The sequence below is a fragment of the Cyanistes caeruleus genome, chromosome 1 (genome assembly GCF_971803275.1).
Source record: "Cyanistes caeruleus chromosome 1, bCyaCae1.hap1.1, whole genome shotgun sequence".
Classification (NCBI taxonomy): domain Eukaryota; kingdom Metazoa; phylum Chordata; class Aves; order Passeriformes; family Paridae; genus Cyanistes; species Cyanistes caeruleus.
Genome location: NC_141701.1, coordinates 33,537,200 through 33,562,965, shown reverse-complemented (window position 1 = coordinate 33,562,965; position 25,766 = coordinate 33,537,200). Strand labels below are relative to the sequence as shown.

Below are 25,766 nucleotides of genomic sequence, written 5' to 3'. Positions count from 1 at the left end.
CTTTAGTGAAAATATTCCTGTAAAGAACAAAGAGGGAACCCTTGACACATGTCCCCCAAAGAAGGTTAAATATAGGAGAAGCAGCTCAGTCCTTTATAGCATTCTCCAGCATTGGTGTTATAGATCACAACCTCTTACACTGCAATCATCTCTGCAGCTATATAATATGAACAGTCATGCTTTGCTAGGTTGAGTTATTTTTTTTTCTCATAGACATTCAGAAGTTATAAATGAAAACAGAGACCAAAGAAAACAAAGAATATTACTTATATTTATAAGTAAGATGCAAAACAAACAAGAAGGTTTTCCTGCAGCACTTGCCAGTAATGACTATGTCTGCCTGGAAAAGACCGGGACCTCAACAGCTAAGAGTAACATTCACTTTAACTTTGACCCATAACTTGAAGTCAAACTTAGATTTTCAGTCTAAAACTTCAAGCAAATTATCTCTGGCATGGGAATCATCCATCACTGACTAAGCTGAAGCCCATGGTCAAGAGGAATGTCCTGTTAGGTGACAGCCATCACGTGACACCCTGCAACGCCCAACAGCACCAAGACATCTGTGGGCATTGACCCAGCTCAGTTGTCCCTGGCACACCTGGACCTGTGTGGGAGTGGGGCCCCACCAAGGACCCATGGTGAGACAGATCCTGTACAACACCTCAAAAACACTGCTCAGGCTCATCACACAGCTGCAGAAATGCTACTGTCATGGTAGGGGAGGAAATGGAAACTTGTGATCAGGAGGGCAGGGATGGTGAAACCAGGGCTTTTCAACAGCTGACTTACTTTCCACAGGTCAGTTTGCAGCCTGCACACTTGATGATCATTTTACCTGTTTTCTTGAAGCAAGAGAATCACAGATGGGCTTGGGTTGGAAGAGAGCGTTAAAGATCACTTAGTCCACCCCTCTCACCATGGGTAAGGACATCTTTCACTAGACCAAGTTGCTTAAAGCCGCATCCCATCTGGCTCTAAACACTTCCAGGGATGGTGTATCCACAACTTCTCTGGGCAACCTGCTCCAGTGCCTCATTAGCCACAAAAAAAAGAACTTCTTTTTTATGTCCAAACTAATTCTATCCTCTTTCCACTTAAAACCACTGCCTCTTGCTCTGGCACCAAAGGCCTCAGTAAGACTTCTCTCTCTGTCTTTCTACCTGTTTTTGTAGAGGTAAGTCCCCTCTACAAACTGAAAAGCTGCAATGAGGCCTCCCCAGAGCCTTCTCCACCCCGTGCTGAACAATCCCCCTCTTTTAATTGTCTGATCACAGTGTGGCCTCAGTTATGTCATAAAATGTCTTCAGCTATTATTCAGTAAGTAGTATTAATTACAATATAACACTGCCTCCACAGAAGAATCTTAATATAGTTCAAATGCCTTAACATACGTGTAGGTAAGGTCTAATCTAATATTTTGCATGATACACAGCTCCAATAAAATAAGTAAACACCAGGAAGCTTCCCACTTGATGGCTCTGCTGGCCAATGATACTTTTCATCAGATGCAGAAAAGAAACTGATGCTGTGCATTATGTAAAGCCACTTTAAATTCTTCAGTGAATTAGTAGTTCTTTGGAGCCATGCAAGTAGTAAAGTCAACATAAACTGCATATTTAGCTAGAAAACTTTACAATGTACAGAGGAAGATCAAAGACACTTTCAGTGCATCACTCTCAGCTGTAGGTAGTGGAGACAGCAAAGCAAACTCAGTAATAGTTGTTGTTTTGGGTTTATTTTTTTGTAAATGCTCTGCATAAATTCCATGACTTCAAGCACAAATTCCTGTGATACTTAATTCAGTCTTAAAATCCTATCAGACTGAAAATACAGTATATACAAATAGTGATAGCCATGTAGAATTCCTTCAAAAATAAAAATATTCAAAAACTGGCATAAAATTTGAATAACTCATCTCAAATATGATTAATATAAAAATATAATTACAATAAAATTGACCCAGTAAAATATTTGCAAATCAAAAAACCAACAAACAAAACACAGGTCTGCATATGCTCTCTTCCCTTAATATCCTGATTTTGCAAGATATTTATGCACATAACTTTGAACCTTTAAGTAGTTCCACTGACTTAACAGGGAATACTCATCTGCTTAAAGTTAGGCAGTTGCTTAAATATCTTGTGAAATATGAATCTAAACTCAGATCTGATAAATTCAAAGTAGCAGCAGCCAAAACAACACCTCATTACAGCATTAAGACCATGATGCTTTCTTTTAGCAAGCAATTTTACTTGCATACTGGTGCTGGAGGCAACAATACACTATCTGCTGGAGTGCCCCTGTGATTACATAGTACTGCTACAGGGAAGCAAAAAACTGGTTTTGCTATCAAATGTGAAACCAGAAAAAGAAGATAAATAGGATTAACAACAAGCCCTCTTTTTAAGTTCATACAGGTTTCCACGCATGTCTCTCTTAATCAAGCACTTCTCCCTCTCCCAACACTACTTTGCTTTCACAGGGTGATTCATTCTGTCCAAGGTCTGTCTTTTAAGGCTATTCTGAAAACAAGACCTGTTTCACAACTCAGAAGTGTACATTAACAGCTGTTGCCACCCAATACCCCTTCTCTGAACCACTGGAAAGCTGATCTACAGAACACAAAACCCCTTCTGAAACTGGTGACACATGAAAACTGGACTCTGCAGGAAAATGGAAGTGATATAAAATCGTATTTGAGGATACTTTACCACAGTAGATTATATCCCTCTCTAAGTGAATCTAAATAAGACAGGTAGATGCCATCTTAAAAAAATACTACAGAAGACAAAAATGCTTGGAGAATAGGAGAGAAATAAGAGATGGAGACCGGGCTTTTAGTAAAAGGAACTCAGGGGACTTGAAAAAAACAACAACCTCACGTCTTGTACTTATGTCAGGATGCATTCCTCAGCACTCCAACCAAAGAGGTCAGAGGAGACTTAGCTGGAGAAACTGCTGAAGAAGCTTAAGGTGATCTTCAGTATCCCCCATACCTACTGCATTGCTGATATTTAGACAGGAGGCTAAAAGCACAACTAGATAATGAAGAAAATGAAGTTCAGAAGTCTGAAGCAAGAGTTGTTCAAACAGTGAAATGCAACAAATAGTCTCTTCTTTAAAAGACAAGTTATCTACCTGCTGAGACTGGGGCCAACATGACAGATAAAAGGAGCTGCAACTAAGGGAAAGGGTTCTTTAATTTTTATAACTTGCTTTATATCCAGAAGAGTAAGAAAAAAACCCCAAAAACCAAACCAAAACAAAACCCCACAAAACTCAGCAAAATAGAGACAAAGCAGTCAAAAAAATAATGAGAAAAAAACCCCCTACCATGATGAGGGAACTCAGCCTAGTGACAAGAATGAAGGTAAAGGACTAAAATCAAATGAGATTGATGGGAAACAGTTCAACTGATGGTCAACTAAGGAAGAAGAAAAGCCAGATTACTTTTATTTGCTGTCAAAATTGTGTGGTCTTCAGATATGAGAAAACACTTTCAGCAGTATTTATAGAATAGAAATTAGTGTCTTAAGTGCTGAAGTTGCTTCTTAAAATAAGGTAAGATCCTAAAATCAATCGGACACTATTTTACTAAGCATATTGTTTAAGTACAATCAAATGGCTTTATAGTTTCTTGCCTGTCTGGCATATAAAGGAACATTTATTCCCAATGGTCTTTACACTTGCCTAACACAAGCTTTTTAAATTAAGCATGTGCAAATCAGAACTTACTTGCTTGTACACATTATGAACACATCTGTTACATATATGACTATTACTCTTTCCAAGAAACTTAACATGGACTGCAAACAACAGCAGAGCTTACACTTCAAAGAACATGTAACACAACTGTTCCAAATTACTTCTATGTTATAAATAAAAAAACTGAATGAATCTTTTCCCAAGTGCTTGAAACACAAGTCTCAAATCCCAGTAGAGATATCCACTTAAGATTTACATGAATACAACTTCTGTTTCATCTTCATGTTCTAATCACAATTTTTCATCTCCTCTGGACATTCACAAAATCTCTATCCTATCATTGTAAGATAATATGATAAAAGTCCTCAGAAGAAAATTAAGCTTTTGTAAAAGAACTTGTCATCACTTTCCCAAGTACCAAAACCATTTCAAAATCCAGATGAAAACTTCACACTATGGTTACATCTTCCAAATATCTTAAATTCTTTTAATAAATTCAGCTTTACATATAAAAAAGCATTTAAAACTTGCCTTCAAATTGTAATAAAAAGAAACTCTAACATACCACAACTTAGGAATCTTTGAAGTATATACTGTGAGAAACGATATAAAGATAACAGATAAAGTATTCCAAGTCTACATTTCCATATAAAATAGATCAGGATAACATTATACTAAATTACAGAGTATTAAAGCAAAAGATCTATTACTTTTTTCAGCTACCAGACCAGCTAGCTTGACATGGGAAACATATATCAATCTGCATTGCATCCTTCCTTGTTCTCATTCCTAGAACCTAGAATAAAATTTCCTTGACAAATCTCAGTAGCAGCTAGAAAACTTGTTGCTTTCAGCAGCTTTACTTCTTTACCTTAACAGAGGTATTTATAACTGACTGTGCTTTTGTAAGTAATTAGATCTTCATGTGCAATGCAAATTTTTAGTATTTATTTCAAAGAAACAACTCTTCACTAAAACTTCTAAATAAGAAAACTGTAAATTAAGTTCTCACTGATTTAATCTAATCTGCTTTGGAAGAAATGCAGGGCAGACCCAGTGTGTGACCACTAAACCATCTTAATATGTCCATGTCAGTGTAGAATCACTGAAGAGTTTCAGGATGTTCATTTAGTTTTGTCCTACAAGTATTCTGCATAAGACTAAAAATCAACAAAAAAACTGTAATAAAATACTATTTTTAACCTGAGTCTCATGGCACTTCATGCAAGTATTGCATTACTTTAATGACTTTTGTTTTACAAATACATAAACTGAGTTTCTGACTGCTGTCAAGGTGTTCTAACAGGTCATGACAGTGGAAAACCAATCAGGAAGATTTTTAACAACCTAAAAGTTAATACATTTAAATGATGAGCATATCTAAGTGCAGGATTCCCAATGTGAGGTGATAAACTACTATAAAACACGAGAGAGCAATAGCAATAGCCTCACTGGGTCTTCAACCTGTTGGCATTGTTTATGTCAGGTTTTTTGTGGCACTCAACAGAAGTACAGAGGTACACTGTATTGTTTGTGCAATCTGGACAGTTAATATATGTAAGACATTTTTGTTAATGAAATGCCTGTTCCAAAATAATATTGCATTTCAGACTATGCTGTCATTTGAATTTTTATTAAAAGCAAAAGCCTTTTAAATTTGCTATTACAAAAAACAGAAGTACCTTCTGTGTAGGAATAGGCATCAAACCTTTATCAGCTCAAAGGAATAATTTCAAATATTCTGATCTTCATGTCTAGACCCTGAGATGTTATTAATGACCACCTTGAAGGCCTCAGTGCTTTGCAGTGCCCCTTAAAGAGCCTTGAAGTCAGTCTGTACCAGCTGTTTTATGCGAATACCCAGTTACTAGAACATCTAATTGTCCTCAACTGAAGAACCTCATGTAACAAATCAACATCAAAAAGAGCAATTTAGTGTCTTTATTGCAAGGGTTGCAAACTACTTCTACTTGTTGAAATAAACAGTGTTCACAGCAGTTTAGGCTGCCTTCAAGCTGTATATTCAGTTGGCTTTCTAGTAAGACTTTATGACCTTAAAAAACAAACTGCACATTCAGCTTTGGCACAATTCAGGTGCATGATGACAGTTTACATATAATCTGGTCTGGTGAGTGTGAATATTTTATTATAATAATTATAATATTAAATATAATTATAATATAAAAGTATTGTTATCACATTGGTCCTAAACAATAAAACCCTCGATTTGACAAAGTTACTGTGAGTTAGAGCCAGATGTTCAGACTAGATTTTCTAGAACTGCTAGCAGATTTTCCTTTGTGCACCCACTTCCTGGGAAAACACAATTTCTTTGTCCTTTTCTCAGGTAAAGGTAAGGAGTATATGTTGCTTGGTGACAGCAAAAAAAATAATTTAAGAATCAATTTGAGAAAAGGATGAAAAAAATAGGGATAAAGAAGATCTCAAGAGACAGCAAGGTGCAAAACAATGATGGACACTGTGTCAGGTTAACAAGTACACTTCTAATATGGGGCATGGCAACATCACTAGAATATCCACTTTAAAAATCCTAGCAACCTAACAGCAAAAGGAAGAGAACAAGCTGAGAAATAGGAACAATCCCTAAGATTAATCAGCTATAGCCACTTTGGAGACAGCTGACACAATCTGACTCTTTCCACTTTCCATTTAGCTTTGAATATACTGATGTCTAAAACCACAGATCTACTTATATATTTAGATAATTACATATCTAAATTATTAAACATGAAGTCTTCAATTTTATAATTTTACACACACAGTATGGAAAAGGAAGAATTATTTTCCCACAGAAAAGTGAAAAAGTGCAAGACGTGTAAAGCGTTTGAAAATCAAAGGAATCACTCTAAACACAGTTTACAAAGAGATATACATCTTCTACATTAAAAGAAAAATGATATGCACCCAGTGTAAGAATTTCAATCTGCCTCAAACACCTGCAATGTGCCTGCCTAGACAGACCTGTGCCACAAAACCCACTTCCAACAAATTTAAAGTTTCTAAAAGATTTGGGTTTTCTCTTTGAATAGGAAATATACCAAAAGAAAAGAAATACAAAACCAATCTTCTAGACAAACAACAGGAAGAAAACTGTCACGTTCTGTGGTTTACATTTATAACAGGACCCTATCTAGAGATTAGAATAGTTTCAAATCTATTGTAGTTGAGGATATGATGTCATCATTTAAAGGACGCAGATAATTTAGTCCACAATATCTATTCATACCAACAAAAGAAAGCAAAACGAATATGCAGAACACTTACATACCCCACACTCCTGGATTATTTCTCTTTTGCATGGATTCATCATCCATGTAAGAGTATGTGGTTTTTTTCCTCAAAGCTATCTGATAGTTTAACTTTTGTGAAAGTGATTTCAATTCCATTACATGCCATCAGGCTGACCGATCTTCTCTCTCCCTAAATCTTCAGTGAAGCTTATTTTATAAATACTGAATATGATACTTAGCACACTCTATTCACATGACTGTAGAGCATTATTCATTCCTGATTAATGAAAAACATGGGAATTTGCTAAACAAAAGCTGAAGAGACTATCAGGTTAGCCAAAAATAAAATAATCAACACAAAATATTCAAAGTCAATTAATTAGTCTTCTTACCTTGTTCTTTTATCTGACGAATTTGCTTCACAGTTTCTTTCAAGATTGCACATTTGTCAGGTTTAAAGTTAAAGTTGTCAATATCATTAAAATTTGCAAAAATCAGCTCTGCAAGTTCTTCAATGTATTTATTCTCTTGCTCACGATTGCGTTTCTCAGTGCTTCTTTTAGGGCTGAAAGAGGAGTTTATAAAAATGCTGTCTTTAATGTCGGTTTACTTGCCTTGTGGCCAACTCAAAGATGATTTCAAAAGATTTGAGAGTAGTTTAACAAAAACAGAGAGAGAACGGCCCTCTCTCACTACTAAAATATAACTTACAAGTTTCTCAAGCAGAAAGGTTTCCTCTGGAACAAGGAAAAGAGCATTAGAAAAGATGTCACTTGTTTTTTTCCGAGCACTCATGTTTTTGTTTTGAAAGAGGATTGGGATTAGAAACTGAAAACACAAGATTATTTTGGGGGAGTGGGGAAGGATTTGAATATTTACAAGCATCCCTCCCACATGGGGTTGAGAATCCAAAGAGTATTATAGAGTGATTGTATATGAGAAAATAAACCAGCTTAGTTAAACTGAGCAATCCATACTCCCTGCCTCCTTGTGAACACTCTTTAGTTGATGAATGAGTCGTTATGCTTTAAAATGTATTTCTGTTGGTTGTTTTCTAAAGCTGGAAAATATTTCTCATGACCTAGATTATAATGTACAACAGAGGTGGTAAAAAAAATCTCAGATTGACAAAATGAGTGACTAAAGACTTCTTACAGTGAAAGCTAAAAAAGGTTTTTACATCTCTCCTAAACTGTCACCAAAATTCTGCATTTTGACGCAATACTGGATTCAAAAATAAACAAACAAATAATAATAAAAGAAAATAGTTCCCATCTCCATCCCAAACCCTCAATAACACAGAATGACTGCAATAAAGTAGTTTGGCACTGACTTCTCTTTGCAAGAATGTTGTTTGTCATCTTCTAACTGGAAAACAGAAGAACATGTAACATTTTTTTAACTCATTCTCTGAATATTTCCAGGAGTAAATGGTCTAACCTGGGTCCAACCTGGTCGGGATCCTTGCGCTTTCTTGACTCTGCTCTGGATGGGTCAGAGGTATTTTCTCCCATCCCACTCATCTTGAACACATATCAGCAACTAAAAGGAAAAAAGTACAAGAAAGGGTTATGGTGGAAAAGTCTTGAGTTCTCAGTTCATATTTCCAAGTTTCTCATTCCATGCTCAGCTAAGATTTTACTTGGCAAATCCATCATTTGAAATAGATCTTGTTTGAAAGACACCAATAAATCCACTGTGTTTATGAATGCTACACAAAACTCCTTGAGAAGAAAATTTGTGCTGGGCAAGTAAAGCATTATAATCTCTTTGATTGTTACCAGTTACATAAGAAGAGATAAATATATTTTGTGCCTGGGTTGCTGTATTTTCATAGCAAATTTGCAAGGTTGAATGATGAAAGACAAAGGAAAAAGAGCCATACAACAAGAAAAATACAGCAGAACTAAAATACATGAAATAAAACATGTGTCCCAGCTACATGAAAAGGTAGTACATGAAGCTTTAATTAAAAATCAGAAGATAATGCCTGCAAAGTACATGTACAAAACTGTAGAAACAGAACATCTGTCAGCACTAGGGATCGCTGACGAACTGATAAATATTTTGTATTTTGTATAATCTACCTCATAAGGAGGGTACCTTGTCAAGCTAACGTAGTAAAACAACACAAGCTCATAATCTGTGCAATAAACAAGCTGTGGAAATTCTGCCCTGCTCCGAACTGTTGGTTTCCCTTTGTCCTGTAGAAGCACATGAAACTTGCCTACCCCGGATTGCATGTTTCTCATCAAGTACCAATATTCTAGAGGCAGGAATCATCAGAGAACATAGGAAGATGATACAAATGATCAAAAATTCATGCAAGACGGGGCAGTCCCAGCTCAGCATCTGCCTAGTTGCTGGCAGTTTTATGAGGATGATGGCAGAGAGGTGTTTCTGGACATTTCAGAGAGCTCCTGTATTGTTTGGGATTAGCAGAAAAAGAAGAATGAGGGCCATGAAGGAGGTGAGTGTATCCAGGAGGTGATTCATACCATACTAAAATAAGAGCTGGAGCCTGTAATTGCATGACCATTTCACTTTGGCATAAAGTGGAAATCAGGTATCAAAACAAGGGAGTTCACCACCTCCAAGTCCTTCATTTCTGTCCCACCAGTTCCTTTCCCTGCTGGCCTGGTCAGTCATGCACTGAACCTAATGAGTGAGCTGTCAGGGGTTAAACACACAGTGCCCTTCCCTTTTTCTTTTTGACATTTTTTTAAATCTAGCAGCCAGCCTGTGCTGGTAATCAGATGTTCACACTGGAAATCCCAATGAGCCAACTGAGTGAAGACATTGCAGATATTGGCAAAAGGAGCCCAAAGACTAGGGTCAAGGCAGTTAATGCTGAGAAAGGCTACTCACTGAAACCTGAGCAAGCAAATGATGAGTTGGAACCATCTCACATTCAGAACTAACCACCACCTAACATTGCCCTAAATTAGAAGTAAAGATAAAAAATAATTTCATTTTACTGCAAGTAAATTTCACAGAATATTCTGAGTTGGAAGGGACCCAAACAGATCACTGAGTCCAACTCTTAAGTGAATACCGGGATCAAACCCACAACCCTGGTGTTACTAACTCCATGCTCTGACCAACTGAGCTGATCTCAGTATTTTTTTAACCACTTTTAGCAGAGAGTGAAGTTATTTCCCTTCTTCTAGATATTGCTCAAATTCCATGTATCATGCTGTAACATATAGCTTCCATCTGCTCTTTGACACGAATGGTATCAGATTATATTTGAAAGATATCTGAATTACCTTTTCTCTACTGAGTCTATACATGCATATCAATATCTACATATACATACATGCTGCTATTATTTTGAGAAGACCCCACTGCAGAAGAGCAAGAAGGCCGTGGTTCTGTGGCAGAGCAGACACAGCTTTCAAAGGGAAGCTGTGAAGGATGTAGTACTACAGGAGTAGTTGGATAATATATATATGTATATAATATATACATAGGTTAGGCGCCAAGCACTTCCTTGCAATTTCACAAGTATCACAAATAAGAGCTCCGAGGAAGGTGTAAGATACTATTAAGGAAACTGACAGTATTTAAACAGAAGTTTTGTCAGTGGAGAGCTGGAACTGTCCTTGCAGCTCTGTTTCAATGACTAAATTTTTCACTGACCAAGGTGAGAAAAAATTGTCAGCATGATGAAAGCTGTACATTCCCAAGATCTGATCTCTCATCTAGACTCAGATGGTGACCTAAAGTTCAGAAGAACATTAGGCTGGAGAATCCCTTCATTTTTATGCTTCCCAAGTAATACCTGAGAAATGTAAATCAGCTGTTTTTCTTGAGAAAAACAAGCATAACAATTCACAAATACCTGTCAAACCTTCAACTGTCATCTTCTCACTCCCTTTCCCTCCCAAGTAGTATGAAGGTAAACATTTAGGGTGGACACCACTCTCCAAAACGCCTTCCTCCTCAAGAAAGCGTACAGAACTGACATGATACAATATTTCTCATGGAACTTGTTGTCATTGTTACTGACAGCTTTCCTACCTACTCCATCAGACCTACTTTAAAGGGAAGTTTTATTTTTGTGGGAACCAAAGATTCACCGGTAGCTCCACCAATGCATATATCACACTGATGCTCTTCTGTAGGAATCCCACTAGGTCCACACTATCAGCCTTTGAAGGACACATTAAAACTCATCTCCCACCCTAAACTCTAGACGTTATCCTTCTGTATTATGGGGAAAAAAAGTGGTATCATAATTACAAAACTAGCACCTTCTTCTCTCCTTATTGAACACAGCAAATAGTTGCAAACAAATAATATATATATTTATTTTATTTTATTTGCACTGACAGGCTATTACATCTTTTTCTCAGCAGCATTATCAGTTTTTTCTTAGAATGAGTTACCCATTTCTTTCTCACTCATCATAATTTATTTCTGGAAATCTACCACCTACTACCACTACCATGTTTGCTTTCTGTTCTCCTTTATGTCTTAACTAAAAATCATGTTCTATACCCCAAAGATTTTTATAGGCCATTTTCTTGTCTTGTAGGTGACTGTGCTCCAGAGCAGAATGTAAAATCCAGAGATAGGTGCTCTGGAAAGTGGAAAGCTAGACAGATGATATTAAAGAGGTCTAAAAAATCTCAAAGGCTAAAATGAAAGTCACTCATCCCTATCTAGCACACAGTACTAAAATCAAAAGGATGTGCCCCAAACCCTTGTCTCTCTAGGTATTTAGGGTCTGACTGGGATAGTTAAAAAGTCAGGTTTTCTTTTGGAATTCAGAAACTAAAATCTATTCTCTAGTTAGGAGAAATGAGGAAGAATCAACTTTTAGAAGATGTGGATAGAGTCTTAACTAAAACAGCCAGACTGGGTGATGGAGATGGAGTTTTCAGAGAGAGCTCCCATGCCTGTATTTCCCACCATGCAGGACAGCCTCCTGGGCACTAGGCTACCTGCTGCCAAAGCTGGATGTTTAAGAAGCAAAGAGGGCAAGGCTGATCAACTCCTGCAGTGCAGAATCTTTAGGGGTGTGGTCTATACCACTAAACTCACGGGTAAGCAGTTCTAACACTGAAGACAGAGGGATTGAGGTTTAACTCCCTTTGGCTGAGGAGGGTAGCAAAGCTCCATCTCCCATTTCTCAGCAATGACTCTAACGAGTCAAAGAGGCAAACATTCTCCCAGTTTCCTCATGTCTTTTAAAAAGAAAGCAGCTGTTTCACATATTTTTCCATGAGCTAATTCACAATGAAGACCAATGCATACCGCTAAATGAAGAACTTGAGAAGGTTTAGGTACCTCTACAAATTTCATGTGTACGTACAATGCATAAGCAAGAAACTAAAACTACATTTCCCTGAAGAAACTACTTCTGGGCACATATAGTATCAAGGAGCAGGGCCCTGGAAACTTCCAAGTAAGAAACAGAAAATGTAATGATTTTTTATTGAATTAATAGATGAATTTTAGACACAGAAATGAGTATCTGTGGATCGAAGCAGCTAAATAACATATTATGCTTTTTGGTTTCTGCCTTCCTCCATACTTATTAACTAATCTGTATCAAAATGTCTTGGTAGTTAATTATTACCAACAGTTTTACACAACACAAATATTCATAACATTATATCATTCAGTATTTTAAAAACAGAAGTAAAGAACTTTTAAAGCACTTTTAGATATTCCTAGGTTCCTGAATCACTCAAAGTACTTTCCTGAACCACTCATAGAACTTCTCAGCTCAGAAAACTGAAGTCCCACATTTGAAGTCTGAATTCTTCCAGGAAGCATGACAATTCAAAACTAAAGACATTATGAACAGAATGACAAGTCAGGGACTCAAAGTGTTACTCCAGTAAACTTCCCCTTAAGGGAACTTAGATTAGAAAGCAGCATGTATCCTGCTCCACTGATCTTTTTATACATCTCTACAGGAATTTTCAGAAAGAAGAAAGATAAAGAAATTAAACCATTCAATCTATTCGATGCTTTGGAAGTAGTGGAAATACAATATCAGCTCTATCATATACAAATACAAAAATCAAGAAAATGTTGGTAAGGGTTCTTCAGCAAGGTATAGAAAAATGATTAACCAAATCGGAAATTAGTAAAAACAAAACCAGCAGTAATCACTGCTTTGAGGAGAGATAAAAACATGCTTGATAATGAAAAAATGAGCATCATGATATGTCATATACTGAACTAAGTAAGTTCTATTTTAAAAGAAATTGTCTTACCAAGTTAAATTTGAATGCATGTCTCGCAGAATGAATTGTCATGCAACACCAGGCCCTCCCTTTTTCATTGTGTAAGTTGTTTGAGAGCTGTATTGCACTCCAAAATACAAACACAATATCCCACTGCGGAATTAGTATTTTGCCTTCAGTGATGGTACCAGATTCTTCTACTCTGTATTATGTTTTTTTCCATGTGTCCTATCCCAACAAAACACCAGAACTGCAACAATAACTAAGACCTGAACTTCTAATGCTGACTTAAGCTTCAATTCCACTGGGCATAAATGAGCAATAGAGCAATAGAAATAAAAATACATTCACTGTAGCATTTTCCTACAAGGAAGGAGATAATTAGAGAATCAGATATATTATTACTAAAAATATCCAAAGAACTAACTTTACTCTCCTACTGATGACCCGCAACAACAGGACATCTCAGGTAACTTAGTATTTTTTTCCTATTTATATTTAAGACCAGAAGTGCATTTTCCCTCTCTTTTCATTTCATTACCACAGGCCAAAGCACCCAAAACACTTGTAAAAAAAAACACTGGCTAATTATTCCAATTGTTAAATGTAAATCACAAACACTGAAAAATTAAATTTAAAGTATTTAGGAGAGTACATATTAGTAACTACATTCATTGACACCAGTTTCTACCACACGCTGGGAGACTGAAATAACAGAGTCTGAAATATGCTTAAATTCTTTTTTCTTTTATTTTCTTTGGATTTGTTTTGTTTTTGTTGTTATCAGTTATAAAACAATAGTCTTTGCTCTTGTCGTGAGAGCACATCCTCCTTTACATCCTCCACCAGCAACTGCTAAAGTTGGAGTACACAGAGACACACCTAATTATAAAGCAATAGTAAACATCCATCTTTCAAATGGGAAAGAAAAGCAGAGGCACAATGAAGTGGGAGAGAGGAAAATAGCACCAATCACTTGTGTGAATTTTTACATCTCTTCAATTCCTCAAATGTCATGAAGGAACATGGCATGCAGAATAAGCCTTCCAACACTGATCCTCAGCACCAGTGAATTCAGTTAATCATCCAGAGTCAATGTAGAAGAAGATAATGTGCATTTTATCTCTTATCAGAACAGGCCATCTTCCAAACAAGGCCTGTTAAACTGTCAGATTTATTATAAGCCTAACAAATGCAGTTAAAGAATAAATGAGGATTACACCTTCAAAGCCGCTAGTTCAACCTGAAAAGTAGCAAACAATAGGTAAAGTACCATATAGTGGACAATCAGGTAGCAGTACTATACTACCACCAACACGTGAAATGAGTGTACATACAACCAATACATATCAAAGTGATTTACTAAAGTCAGTGTTTTACTGACTAACAAACAGAAAAATACTGCTGACTGACCAAAAATACTACAAGTCAGTGAAAAGTTTGGCAAAAAATTTTCTCTAACAGCTGATTTGAAAAAAACCAGCTTATAATTCTGTGGTTGTTTACTCAAAACATACAGCCATTATAGCTCATCCTTTTTTCCTGTGAAGTTGCCATGACTAGAAAACTTTCTATCTCAGTTTCAAGATTAGAAATGTACTGTGCGTAACATTAATTCTGGTAGAAGCCAGAGGAAAGTTGGAAGTCACATGCAAATTCTGATTCTTCACATTTTTTCCTACTTATGAACTCTTTTTTTCACTGGCTTCACTTCAGAACTGGAAAATATTTAGTATTGATACATACTGCAATCTTCAACCTTTTCAAGGAAGGCAATGCTTGCTAGCCACTTTCCCAGGCCTCCAAAGGAAATCGCTGTCGGAGGCAGGATAAGATATTAGATCAGAGAGGGGGGGCCACTGGAGCCTAAGGCCAACCTTTCCTTGGTCAGTTGAGGTGGAACTTTAACTCCCAGCACGTTCCACGGGAGCACCTGTCAGTCACAGGCAGACGCAGCCCGCCCGCCCCACGCGCTGCGCCGCACCTGGAGAAGCTCAGCCTTTTCACATGCAAACTCCCTTGGCACAGGTGCTCTGACAAATCCAGACAGACGTGAAGAAGGGTTTGAAAATGAATAAAAAAAACAGGAGGTGAAAATCAAGGGAAATAAAAGGAACAAGGGGGAAAAAAAAGACTTCATTGTCTGGTAAAATAAGATTTAAGCAAGAGATCCACTATTAAGAAATGTGACAGAGACATTAAGATACATTAAAACAACCTCCTGAACCCCTGGTATAAGTAAGCCACATGCGCTACAACCAACTTACATATTCCTGACCTTCACCACTAAACACCTGGAATACCAAACAAAACAATGCCAATCTGCCAAAATAAACAGGATGTCCAATACCTTGGTTGGTGATCATAACCTCACATTAAAAACATAAACTAATTTATTTAAGGGTATACTTCTTTCTCAAAACAGCACTATCACTTTTACTATAGATGAAACTGTCTAAAACCTACAACAGTCACACAGTACAAAGCAAAAAGGGAAAACAGAATTTCTGTTCCTTTCAGGAAGATAACAGCAGCAAGTTGAAAGACTCTAGTCACCTTTAAAGGATTTGTACTAAAATCTGTCATGCACCTGTAGCCTCTTCTATCTTTTCTATTCTTTCTATTTTAAAGACAGTCTATTACAGGTAACATTAAAACAAGATTTATGGCAGTATTTACCAAGCTCTACTTTATTCTTCAACACAAACTATAACTAAGAAAAGAAACATAATTTTCTTAGAAATGCCATTGAGCCCATGTATAAAAGAACTGAAAACTGGCTCCAACACCTACTACTCACATTTTTAAGCTGAAGGCTCCTTCCTCAATCTTTTCCCTCACTCCTGTGTAATGGCTTTAGAGTGGTGTACTAGACAGTAAGAAGACAACGTACTCCATTTGCAGCCTGAAAGCCAATAATGCTCATGAATTTTTTACCTGACAGACACTTCAAGTTGCCACTGGGAAGATTGTCTAATAAACACATTAGGCTGCAAATGGGCAGCAGCAGCTCTTTAACACATGCTGTAACAATCAAATAAATGGCTAACATTAATGTTCAGTGTTACAGACTTTTTTAAATATGACTTTCTGTAAAATCCACCTACATCTTGAAGGAGAAAGAGGTTTTTTTCAGCTAGTCAAACCCACAGGTTTAAGAAACCCTCAGTTCTGCTTGAGACTTTGCCAAAACCCCTCCAGACTGACCCCAGCACTGTAGGCTGGCTCCTACCTTCTGTATTCCCATAGGCTAAGGCTCTTAACAGAGCCACTCACTCAGCTGCTTATGGATTAGGCTACGTCAGCACCTCTAATATGCCCAGGAATAGCAAAACCAGGCTCTAATAAAACAACTGAGGAAAAATATCAGAAGAAGGAAGCACCTTTTCTTTTTTTTTTTTTCCCTTTTTTTTTTCTTAATATACTACAGGTTTGCTTAATTTCTACTTTTAAAGAGGAAAAGATCTGTTTTCATCAAAACACCGTCGGAGAGGAAACAGGTGTTACTACCGAAAAAACCTTCAAGACTGTATTGCAATTTCAGGTCTGGGTTTCTATTTCTCTAGTTATCAAGAACTGTTTGTGACTCTCAGTACGCAAGGACAAAATTTGCAGGTTAATATCACTAAAATTTCCCTTTAAACAAGAAATTAAGTAACAAAATATAATGCCAGAATATCTATCTATCTATCTATCTATCTATCTATCTATCTATCTATCTATCTATCTACCTACCTATCTATCTACCTATCTATCTATGTCAGTCTTACATCCTTTTGTTTGTATTAGGTAGGTAGCTAAGTCAAAAAACCAAACCTGAAGTTATTCTAAATCCATTCAGCCTCCTATGATACATTTAATAAGCATTAAACTATGGCTACAAAAATACTAAGCCTGCAAGCATTTGCTTTGGAAAAGGAGTCCAAATTCCCACATAAGTTGTTTATTTAATCTAGATTTTTCTCTCATAGTTCATAGTTATTAACAACTTATGAGACTGATTTTGAAGCTTAGTGTTTCATATCTACTATGATTTAAAATAAAACTTTGTGAATAACATAGCTGATAAATGAAGCAAATCTAAAAACACAGAAAAGGGTATTATTATGGGAAACTTTGTATTTAAACAGCTTTCATTTCCAGTTGATGATACTTCTGGAACAGTGAGTTAAGCATATTTTGACTCCTACTGAATCTTCCCTGCCAATCTCAGTTTCAAAACTGTTATTTGTCCACTTAAATTCCCACACCGACTTTCCTCTCTAGAAACCACCAGAGAGCAAAGAGAAAATCAAACTTGAGAGAGAGGAAAAAATGGAGAAACTCTCACAAGTGTAAGGCACAGTGGAAAAACTCAAATCCAGGAACATTTTCTAATCTCAGAACTGACACAAATATATGCATTACTTATAACACCAGAAAGCTTATACAGTTTGGTGTGATTTTCAAGATGCCATCTTAGCAATGAGAGAAATATGACCAACCACATAAACAAAGGCATTTACACATCTCTGTAATGTGGGCTTGCCTGCACTAGGATTTCACTCCAGTTAACTGCCTGTCAAACACCAGTCTGCTTACATTTGATAAAATATATTCCATTGATAAAAAGCTCAGGAAACATGGTTCTGTATAGGTAAAAAGTAGAGGGCAAGCCAGACAGAAACACTGCATGTTTCCACACAAGGTGCATATGGTAAGTAACATGTAGAGTTATAGGACCTACACACAGAGATATTCAACCTATCATATTTGAATTTCAGTTCCTTCATTTATTAATCTGAGTTTCAATGACTTCACACAGCTGGAGAGATATTGGTCCTCCTGGTCACTAGGACCAGCTGAGCATGTCTGCACACTCAGGTGCAGTGTGATGTGCAGCCCAGACTCTGGCAAAAACATGCTCATGTTGCATGCCACCTTTCACATCTAACCTGGGCATCAAAATAATGTTCCTTCAGCCCCAGAGTAGACACTCTTACTGAAAGCACATAACCTTAGTGAAACTTTTGTTGCACTTCAGCAACTCTAAGTGTCTTCTCTGGAGCCTCATCAAAAACTGACCTCATGTTTTCAATTTTCACATACCTACAGCACCAAGAGTATATTTTTCTTTACTACACAACCACCCATTACTAGGAAGCATGTTGAAACTTCAGGCCATTCTTTTGAATGCCAAGCACTGAATTAAAACTCTGAGTTGCAGAAAGTGTACCTAAACAGTATCAATAATATTTCTACACTTTTTGATATTGTTATCATGGTGAAAGAATAACCCACTGCACACATATGTACAAGATACATACTCCACACTTCCTTCTATAACACTGAGATGTTTTCATAAGCATACATTTAATTTAACAGTGTATAATAACAAATTTTTGAATTAAGAATCAAGAATTCAAGCTGCTTTGTTCCTGAGGGTTGCAAGTCAACAATAGTCTGAAGTCAAACATACTTACATGCAAGTTAAACAAATGGTAGTACTCAGCTCCACAAATGGCCTCAATGACGGTAACTTTAGCTTTCTATGAGGTGAACTGGACTTCACTTTGATGCCCTCTATGCCCCCTAGAACTTCAGAATGCTGCACCACTTCTTTACATTGTATAGCCAAATTCTCCTGTTCAGTACAGTGCCCAGTACAGCTTACCCACCCTCTCTGCCTCTGAAATGCATTTAGAGTGTCTGTCCTGGAAAACTCGGTGTCCTCCTCAGCCCATGATGGCTTGCCAGGACCCTGGTCCCAGAGGGTGCCTGCCTAGTGGCAAGGATGTGGTTCCGGATGTTACGGGAGAGTGCAGATGGAGAGTTTGGCCTCTATTCACATCCCATTTTTGTAGGAACAGGTAGATTCCCTCAGCAGGTGCTTCCTGCTGATACTGGTATGCATACCAATGTCATCCATTTATACTGGAGCAGCAGTTTAAGAATTGGGAAGGAGAAAAAGTTTTTTTCTTAATAAAGTTGGAAGAGCAATCAATTTAATACATGCGTTTTGAGAGAATACAGCTACATGCATGAAAGACTGTATCACCTCAAAACATGCAGAATTACAGTTTTGTAGTTAAAATAAATAGATGCTAGATGGACACAAAACTTCTGGCAAAGCTATTGAGAACGCTAACTACGCACATTGTTACTAAGCACAAAAATTAAAGCCACCAAATTATGTCAGAGCCACACACGAGTGTCTTGCCAACACTTACGAAGTGTGATTAACTTGATGCTCTTAATACATCCATGAGTTCAAAAACTGGTCTGTGAACATGCATAACAGTTACTAACAACTTCAAATTTCATGTCGGTCTTCATTTTATTTGCTTCACTAAAAAAATGCAACTAGCAATAACAGAAAAAGATGAAAGTTTAATTACCATTTTAAAGCACTTAAAAGCATTAAACTCATAAAAATGTTGCTTTACTTAGTCAACTGCCAAGAAATAAAATCTGATGAACACCAGCTTTGTAGTCATGTGCATCTATGTGTATACACACACACATATATATATGAATACAGGCTGTGACCAAATAAAACATTCATAGAAACGGTTATATGAGTCAAAGAAACATTTAGTTTGTGACTAGTCTGCCATGGAAGCTTGTTGCAGGTATCTTGGAAGAAGGTACAAGGCAGCTGCAGATGTCAGAGACACCACTGTCTCTGACAATCAGTGGTACAAGCTTAGCTGCAGTGCTGCTGTGCCTCCTCCTCCCTCTGAACCTATCTTCAGCGATGCCTAATTCTGTCTTAAATCCATATATACCTTTGGCCTCCACAATGCTTACAGGCAGCACCCTGTAAGCGTTACAACAGCTCTCTATAAGCTCCCCAAAGCAGAAACGACACTGTAAGAAAATTGAACAGTTCTATGGGGACGCTATGACTCAACTGAAATAAATCAGAATTTTATCACTGACTTCACTGAAGCTTCGATTTTCCTCCTAGTCTACTAGAAGAAGATGTCAAACTGTTATTTCTCTCTTTTGTAGGTCATAAATCATTCCATGGGCCTGAAAAAGCTATGCTTGTATCCTGCAGCCCAAGGAAAACAAGGTTACTCTGCTATTAAAGCTGAATGCTAGTTATGAGCCATTTTATTCTCTTTGTAAAAATAAACTGGAATTAATTTTTGTTCATAATGCAACAGTTTCTAGAAAAGAAGAATCACAAGTGCTAAGAAGGAATCAATGACTATTTCCAAGTATTTTTAATTTTGGACTGTAATGGAATATAATTGCTAAAGAGAGGAACACCCACTACATTCATAGAAGGAGCTGACCAGAAGTCTGCAATACACTGCCTCAAAGCAAAAAATAACACACATTTATAACTACTTGGACTGAACACCTGGAAAAACTTCAGGAAAAGGACCAAAAATAATTTTAGTCCATGCAGTTCTAACAGAAGTTTCTTCATGAGAATCTCGTGCTGCTCAATCACAACAGCCTATGCTATCAGGAATGGAAAATCACAGCAGTACAGCATCCTGATGGTACAACACACACTGCAAATTAAATGCATCTATCATAAACTTTTGGGTTGAGTCTTCATTTACAATTTTTGTCCAATTCCTGCACTGTTCCTTATGCTCTGTATCCTCACCACCCAGACAGCCCTCGCCAAGGCCCCTCTGTGCACCTCCAGCTATCAGGGCAATAAGCAGGGGTCAGCCTCACGCCTGGCTGCTGAGACCAGCCCACTTCTGAAAGACCCAGGCTTTCACATCTTATGCCTCACCTCCAGAGACCAAAGCTTTCCCTGTTAATAATAATTTTTAGTCCAATACAGACATCCTTCTAGGCCTGCCACAGATGAAGATAAGCAGTAAGAGAAGCTAAGGAGAAATGCAGGCAGTAAAACGACTCCATCAGGATTTCCTCACAAGTACAGTGATTATCAACTTACAAACACCCTTCTCACTTACTCAGCTCCAACAGCTTGGCTTGTAGATCCAGCCCTCAGTCCTTAACTCAGCTTTCTTATTACAACTATGGGGCTATTATATATTGTAATGTGCTAACAAACTTATTCTACTTATTACAGTAGATTCTGAGAAGCAAGGTGATTTTCACACCTTCCCTCATTATTTTCGATGACTAGCCTAAATAAATAAATAAATAATATTAATTATAAAATCTAACCAGATAGTTGACTTTCCAATGACACTTAATATTAAAAATTGTTCTAAGAACTCTGGAGTGAAAAGGCAACATTTCAAAGTATACCTCAAGTTCACACTTTCCAAGAAGGGCTTTTTTTCTTACAATATTGGTATATTTTGCAATGCAGTCACCTTCCTTCCCTGCACAAGAAAGTTTCCTTACAGAGATGACAACAAAATGGTGGTGGGGGGGGGGGGGGGGGGGAACAAAAAAGAAGAGCAACACCTTCTGAACACTACCAGTGTAACCCTCTTGACTACTTAAGTATACATAATTTTGAAAAGTGGGCAAACAAAATTACTCTGGTCAAAGATAGTTTTATATCTGCTAGATACAGAATTCTCTAAGAAATTGCTTACAAAAGAAAACATCCCAACTTGAGTTTTGTGAGAACACAGAGCCACCTGAAGAACACAGTCTACACAAAAGGTTGATTTCGCTCCAGTTTCCCCCCCTTAACACATCCTAAAAGGCATCAGGGAAATCAAAATGACTGTACAAGCAGCAAAAATTTATTTTTCTACAAAACCTAAGTGCCAACATATCAGAAAGCACTACTCAGCCCCCACTATCTCGTTAGATCCTCTGTAATGAAATAAAGGAAGAAAACACAAGAAGCAGAGAGGAAGTTTCATTGTTCTTGTGGCTTCGACATTTGGTGCCGCGAACGTGACAGGCTCTCAAGCCTCTACTCAACGGCACCGCCTGCCCCAGGCCTCTGTACCAAAATGTTACTATGCTGCAATTAAAATAATCAAACCGAGACAAAAGAGAACAAGCAAATAAATAGCGCAAACTTGTTTATGTTTCTGGCTCTGCCCTCACAGTATGAAATAAAGTCTCTTGAAACACAAACTACATCAATTTAAAAAATAATATTTTCCTTTCTCCCTCCTATCTCAAAGTAGCATGAGTTTTTCAAAGTCCTAAATAAAATAAACTAAGGCATTTCCTGTATGTATTTAGTTAATTATTAAACCAACTCTAAGCATGATAGTCCCCACCACTATTTCAATACGAATCCAGGAAAACACACTTTTTGCAAACTGCCAGTGCACTGCAGTAATGACTGATCATATCCATCCTCTCAATCCTGCCCTTAAGTTTGGAGGCAAATTTCTAAAGAAATAACAACCAGCACTCCTTCACAGATCCAGTCACTTAATTTTAGCTTCTTTTTTTGTGGTCCAGGATTAGTATTATTGCTGCGATTTAAGGAGAAACACTGGGCTTAATGTTGTGTATGAGAGGAAAATAAAGTCAACAAGCCTGCAAAAACTTCCCAAGCAGGGGAGACAGCATACTGTCTTCACATTACTACAAGTAACTACCAATAACCTTTCTGAGGGGGATATTATTAGTTAATTAATCTGCAATATTAAATGCTGTCCTCCCAAGGTTAAAAGAAAGGTAAATACTGCCAAGATATTTAATGACATCATCATGCATAACCATGAGATAAATACGAGGTCTGAAGATTAACTGAATGTCATTCTGTTTACATGATCGTGTACTTGTAAAGAAAACTATTAAGATTAGAGAACAGAGAAAGTTATATAACAACTACCAATATTTCAGTGTGTTTTGTCTATCAATCTCTTGGTCAGAAAGAGAAAGGTTTATTGCAAAAATGTCTCACTGTGACATACTTTATAATTTTTCATGTGCATATAAATTACTGAATATTGAATAGTAGTTACTGCAATGAAAAAGACACTCTCAGGCTCCACCTCCTCTTGACAGTGGGAAAATTTAGATGGGTTTGTGCATTATTCTTGATGCCAGAAAACTTGCTTACAAAAATATTTCCTGTGCACAAAGGTATATTTAGCCGCATAAACCCATAAAACTGTCACAGGAAACCACAAGTACACCTGTAGCCATTAAAACCGGAGGGGGTGGGGGGGAGACCAGGACACGGACACAACAGAAACTGCAGACTTGAATTTACACGATTTCTTTGCAATTGTTATTTAGAAACATTATCTTTAAACTCTCTTACTCAAATAGGAAATAGCTGTTCCTCCCACTCCCCCAAACCAACACCCCCTAGCCCCCCTGCACCCCCAACATCCAGACACCAATGATGCACACAGAAGCACACATACATGAAAAGAGAAAGCACTGGCAATGAAGTCACAGCACTTCAGAAACACACCTTGTCATCTTCCAGTCTTTGCAGATGAAGGTAGATCCTATTAGTTTTTCTGCGTCTTCAGATCAAGATGTAGATAAATCTCCTACATCACACCGGATTTTTTATTGAAAACAGGAGGGGAAAAATATTCCAAAAAAATGAAAAAATAAAAAAATAAAAAAGAGAGACAAGTACCAGTAAATTTACAGCCTTAAAAATACCAGCTCTCCATTATCCCAAATCAGTGTTATGTCTTGATGTAAACCAAAGCACATGCTGAGTGAGGACGTGCGCACACAGCAGCTTATCATCTCTGTCATCTGCTTCTAATGACAGCTGACAAACTGGCCACGCTAATCCTTCCCTAACTGCTGATCAGAGAGATCCCCCTTTGACAATCCAGCATGGTGGAGTACTCGAAAATTCCTCCTGCTTCTGTTCTGTTGCTGCTCTAAAAAGCAGTTTCCTTTTCATTGAGATAATAGCCTTTTCTGCAGTCACGTGGCACCCGGGCTACATTAGCAGAGCTTGATGATAACAGAGTAACTCCCCTCCCTCCCTTCTGCTGATTTTAAGTGTACGACTCCTGGAGAAACCCTAACCCGGCACACTTGAATTCATTTTGCATCTTCTTCTATCGAAAAGCAAATAGTGCTGTCGATGTGGAAGAGGAATATAAGGGCTCTCTCTGCTTCTTGCACTGAAACTAATTAGTGAATGCATTTTTAAGCAGTGCTTTTGTTGGTGCACACACATTGGTCATAAACATGTCATATGAGTATAAAGTGAATATTAAGCATGCTTAATACTGAGTATCTGGCATGCTAGAATTATTCTTTTCCCCCTAGAGTACTTTAATATTTTGCCTGTAATTTTAGTTCTGCTGCAATAAATACTCTTCTCTCAGCAACAACCTATGGTTCAACTCCCCCCAGCACCCAACTCTCCAGCAAATGCAAAAAAGCACAAACAACAAATGAGCTGCACTACAAACTCCAGTGTCAGTGCTTCTATATATTAAGTGACATCATTTATCTTGCTTTAACTCAGTACTACGACAAACATCTTAGCATTCTTTAAACACACTGTCAAGTGGGGAAACCTACTTAAGCTTTAGCTTCTGAGTTCCCTCCTGAATGCCAAACCCCCAGGCGGGTTTGCACCTCACTATTCAGAAGCTTCCTGCTTGTAAAAGGCAAAGTACACAGACAAGCATAATGCTCTGTCCTGCCTTCACTTAAGTAGTTCACAGACTACAGAACAAGCCTTTCCTCTTCTGCATTAGCACCATTTCCCTATTACCCTGGCCCACAGCATAAACATACCCAATTTATTTCCCCCTGCTCTGACAGCACTGGGCAGTGCAGCTGGGCACAGACCAGCGTAGCATTACCCAGATATTTTATCACTGGGATTTGCAAACTATTTGCGAAAGCTGTGGATGAAGCACTGTAAAACAATTGTCAAGTTCACAGAGCAACTTTTGCAGCTTTGTACCTGCTCTTTTCCTGTATGATCAAGAAACAGAATTATCTCCTTTTGCTTTAGAGGAGATATTAGAAAATAGATCACCAAGCCTGACAAAGCTCCAGGTGTGTTTGGACGATGCTCTCAGGCATGATTCTCATAGTGTGACTTAGGGATGGTGCTGTGCAGGGCCAGGGGTTGGACTTGATCATTCTGGGTCCCTCCAACTCAGAATATTCTGTAATTCCTTCTATTTCCATCTTATCTCATTACACCACTTCATTCTCCTTAAAGACAGCATTGAGAATTAACTTATAATTTCTCCAGGAAACTGGAAAACAATGTTAAGAGACTCTGCCTGTACTCACAGGAAAATAAAATGGGAATTGTGAAGAAATAGTGGCTGCCCCACCACCCTTTCTGTTTACCCCTCTCCCTAAGGACAGCTCTGCTCAGGAAAGCAGCCCTGCCCAAGGCTCTGGGGAAACCTGCTCCAATGCTATGATCAACGTTATGAGCTGAGGCCCAACCTTTCTGCAGCAGAGCAGCCGAAAATGAAATGGGAACAAGGCCCCTTCTGGAGCAGTGTGAATCCTATTTTCTACTTTTCTCTTTTCCATGCTGTAGAGGGAACCTGTGAGAAAGATCCTCAGTCCAGCAAGAAATAATCTGGTTCCATAAGGAGACTATATTCAGCAGAAAAACATATTCACAGTAAATTGAGGGGGTTTATTTTCCCCAGGCCTCTTTCTCAAAGCACTACACTGCACAGGGTAAACAAAATGAACATTATTTGATGTTACATAAAACTTTCACCCCAAAAGAACAGGAATT

General features: G+C 37.7%; 1 protein-coding gene across 5 annotated transcripts in view; it reads right to left on the bottom strand.

Annotated features, from left to right (window-relative positions):
* The window catches only part of NCOA2 (nuclear receptor coactivator 2), a 189,290-nt gene that overhangs the window by 66,397 nt on the left and 97,127 nt on the right, over positions 1 to 25,766 (bottom strand). For 3 of the 5 annotated variants that reach the window (XM_086885498.1, XM_086885494.1, XM_086885517.1), the window contains 2 exons: positions 8,400 to 8,501; positions 7,352 to 7,524 (listed from right to left, as the gene is read on the bottom strand). In XM_086885498.1, coding sequence (XP_086741624.1) covers positions 7,352 to 7,524; positions 8,400 to 8,482 — 256 coding nt within the window. In that variant the 5' untranslated portion in view covers positions 8,483 to 8,501. Of the gene's footprint in view, positions 1 to 7,351; positions 7,525 to 8,399; positions 8,502 to 23,486; positions 23,569 to 25,766 lie in introns of all 5 variants that reach the window. The other 2 variants (XM_086885505.1, XM_086885514.1) reach the window with 1 other exon arrangement.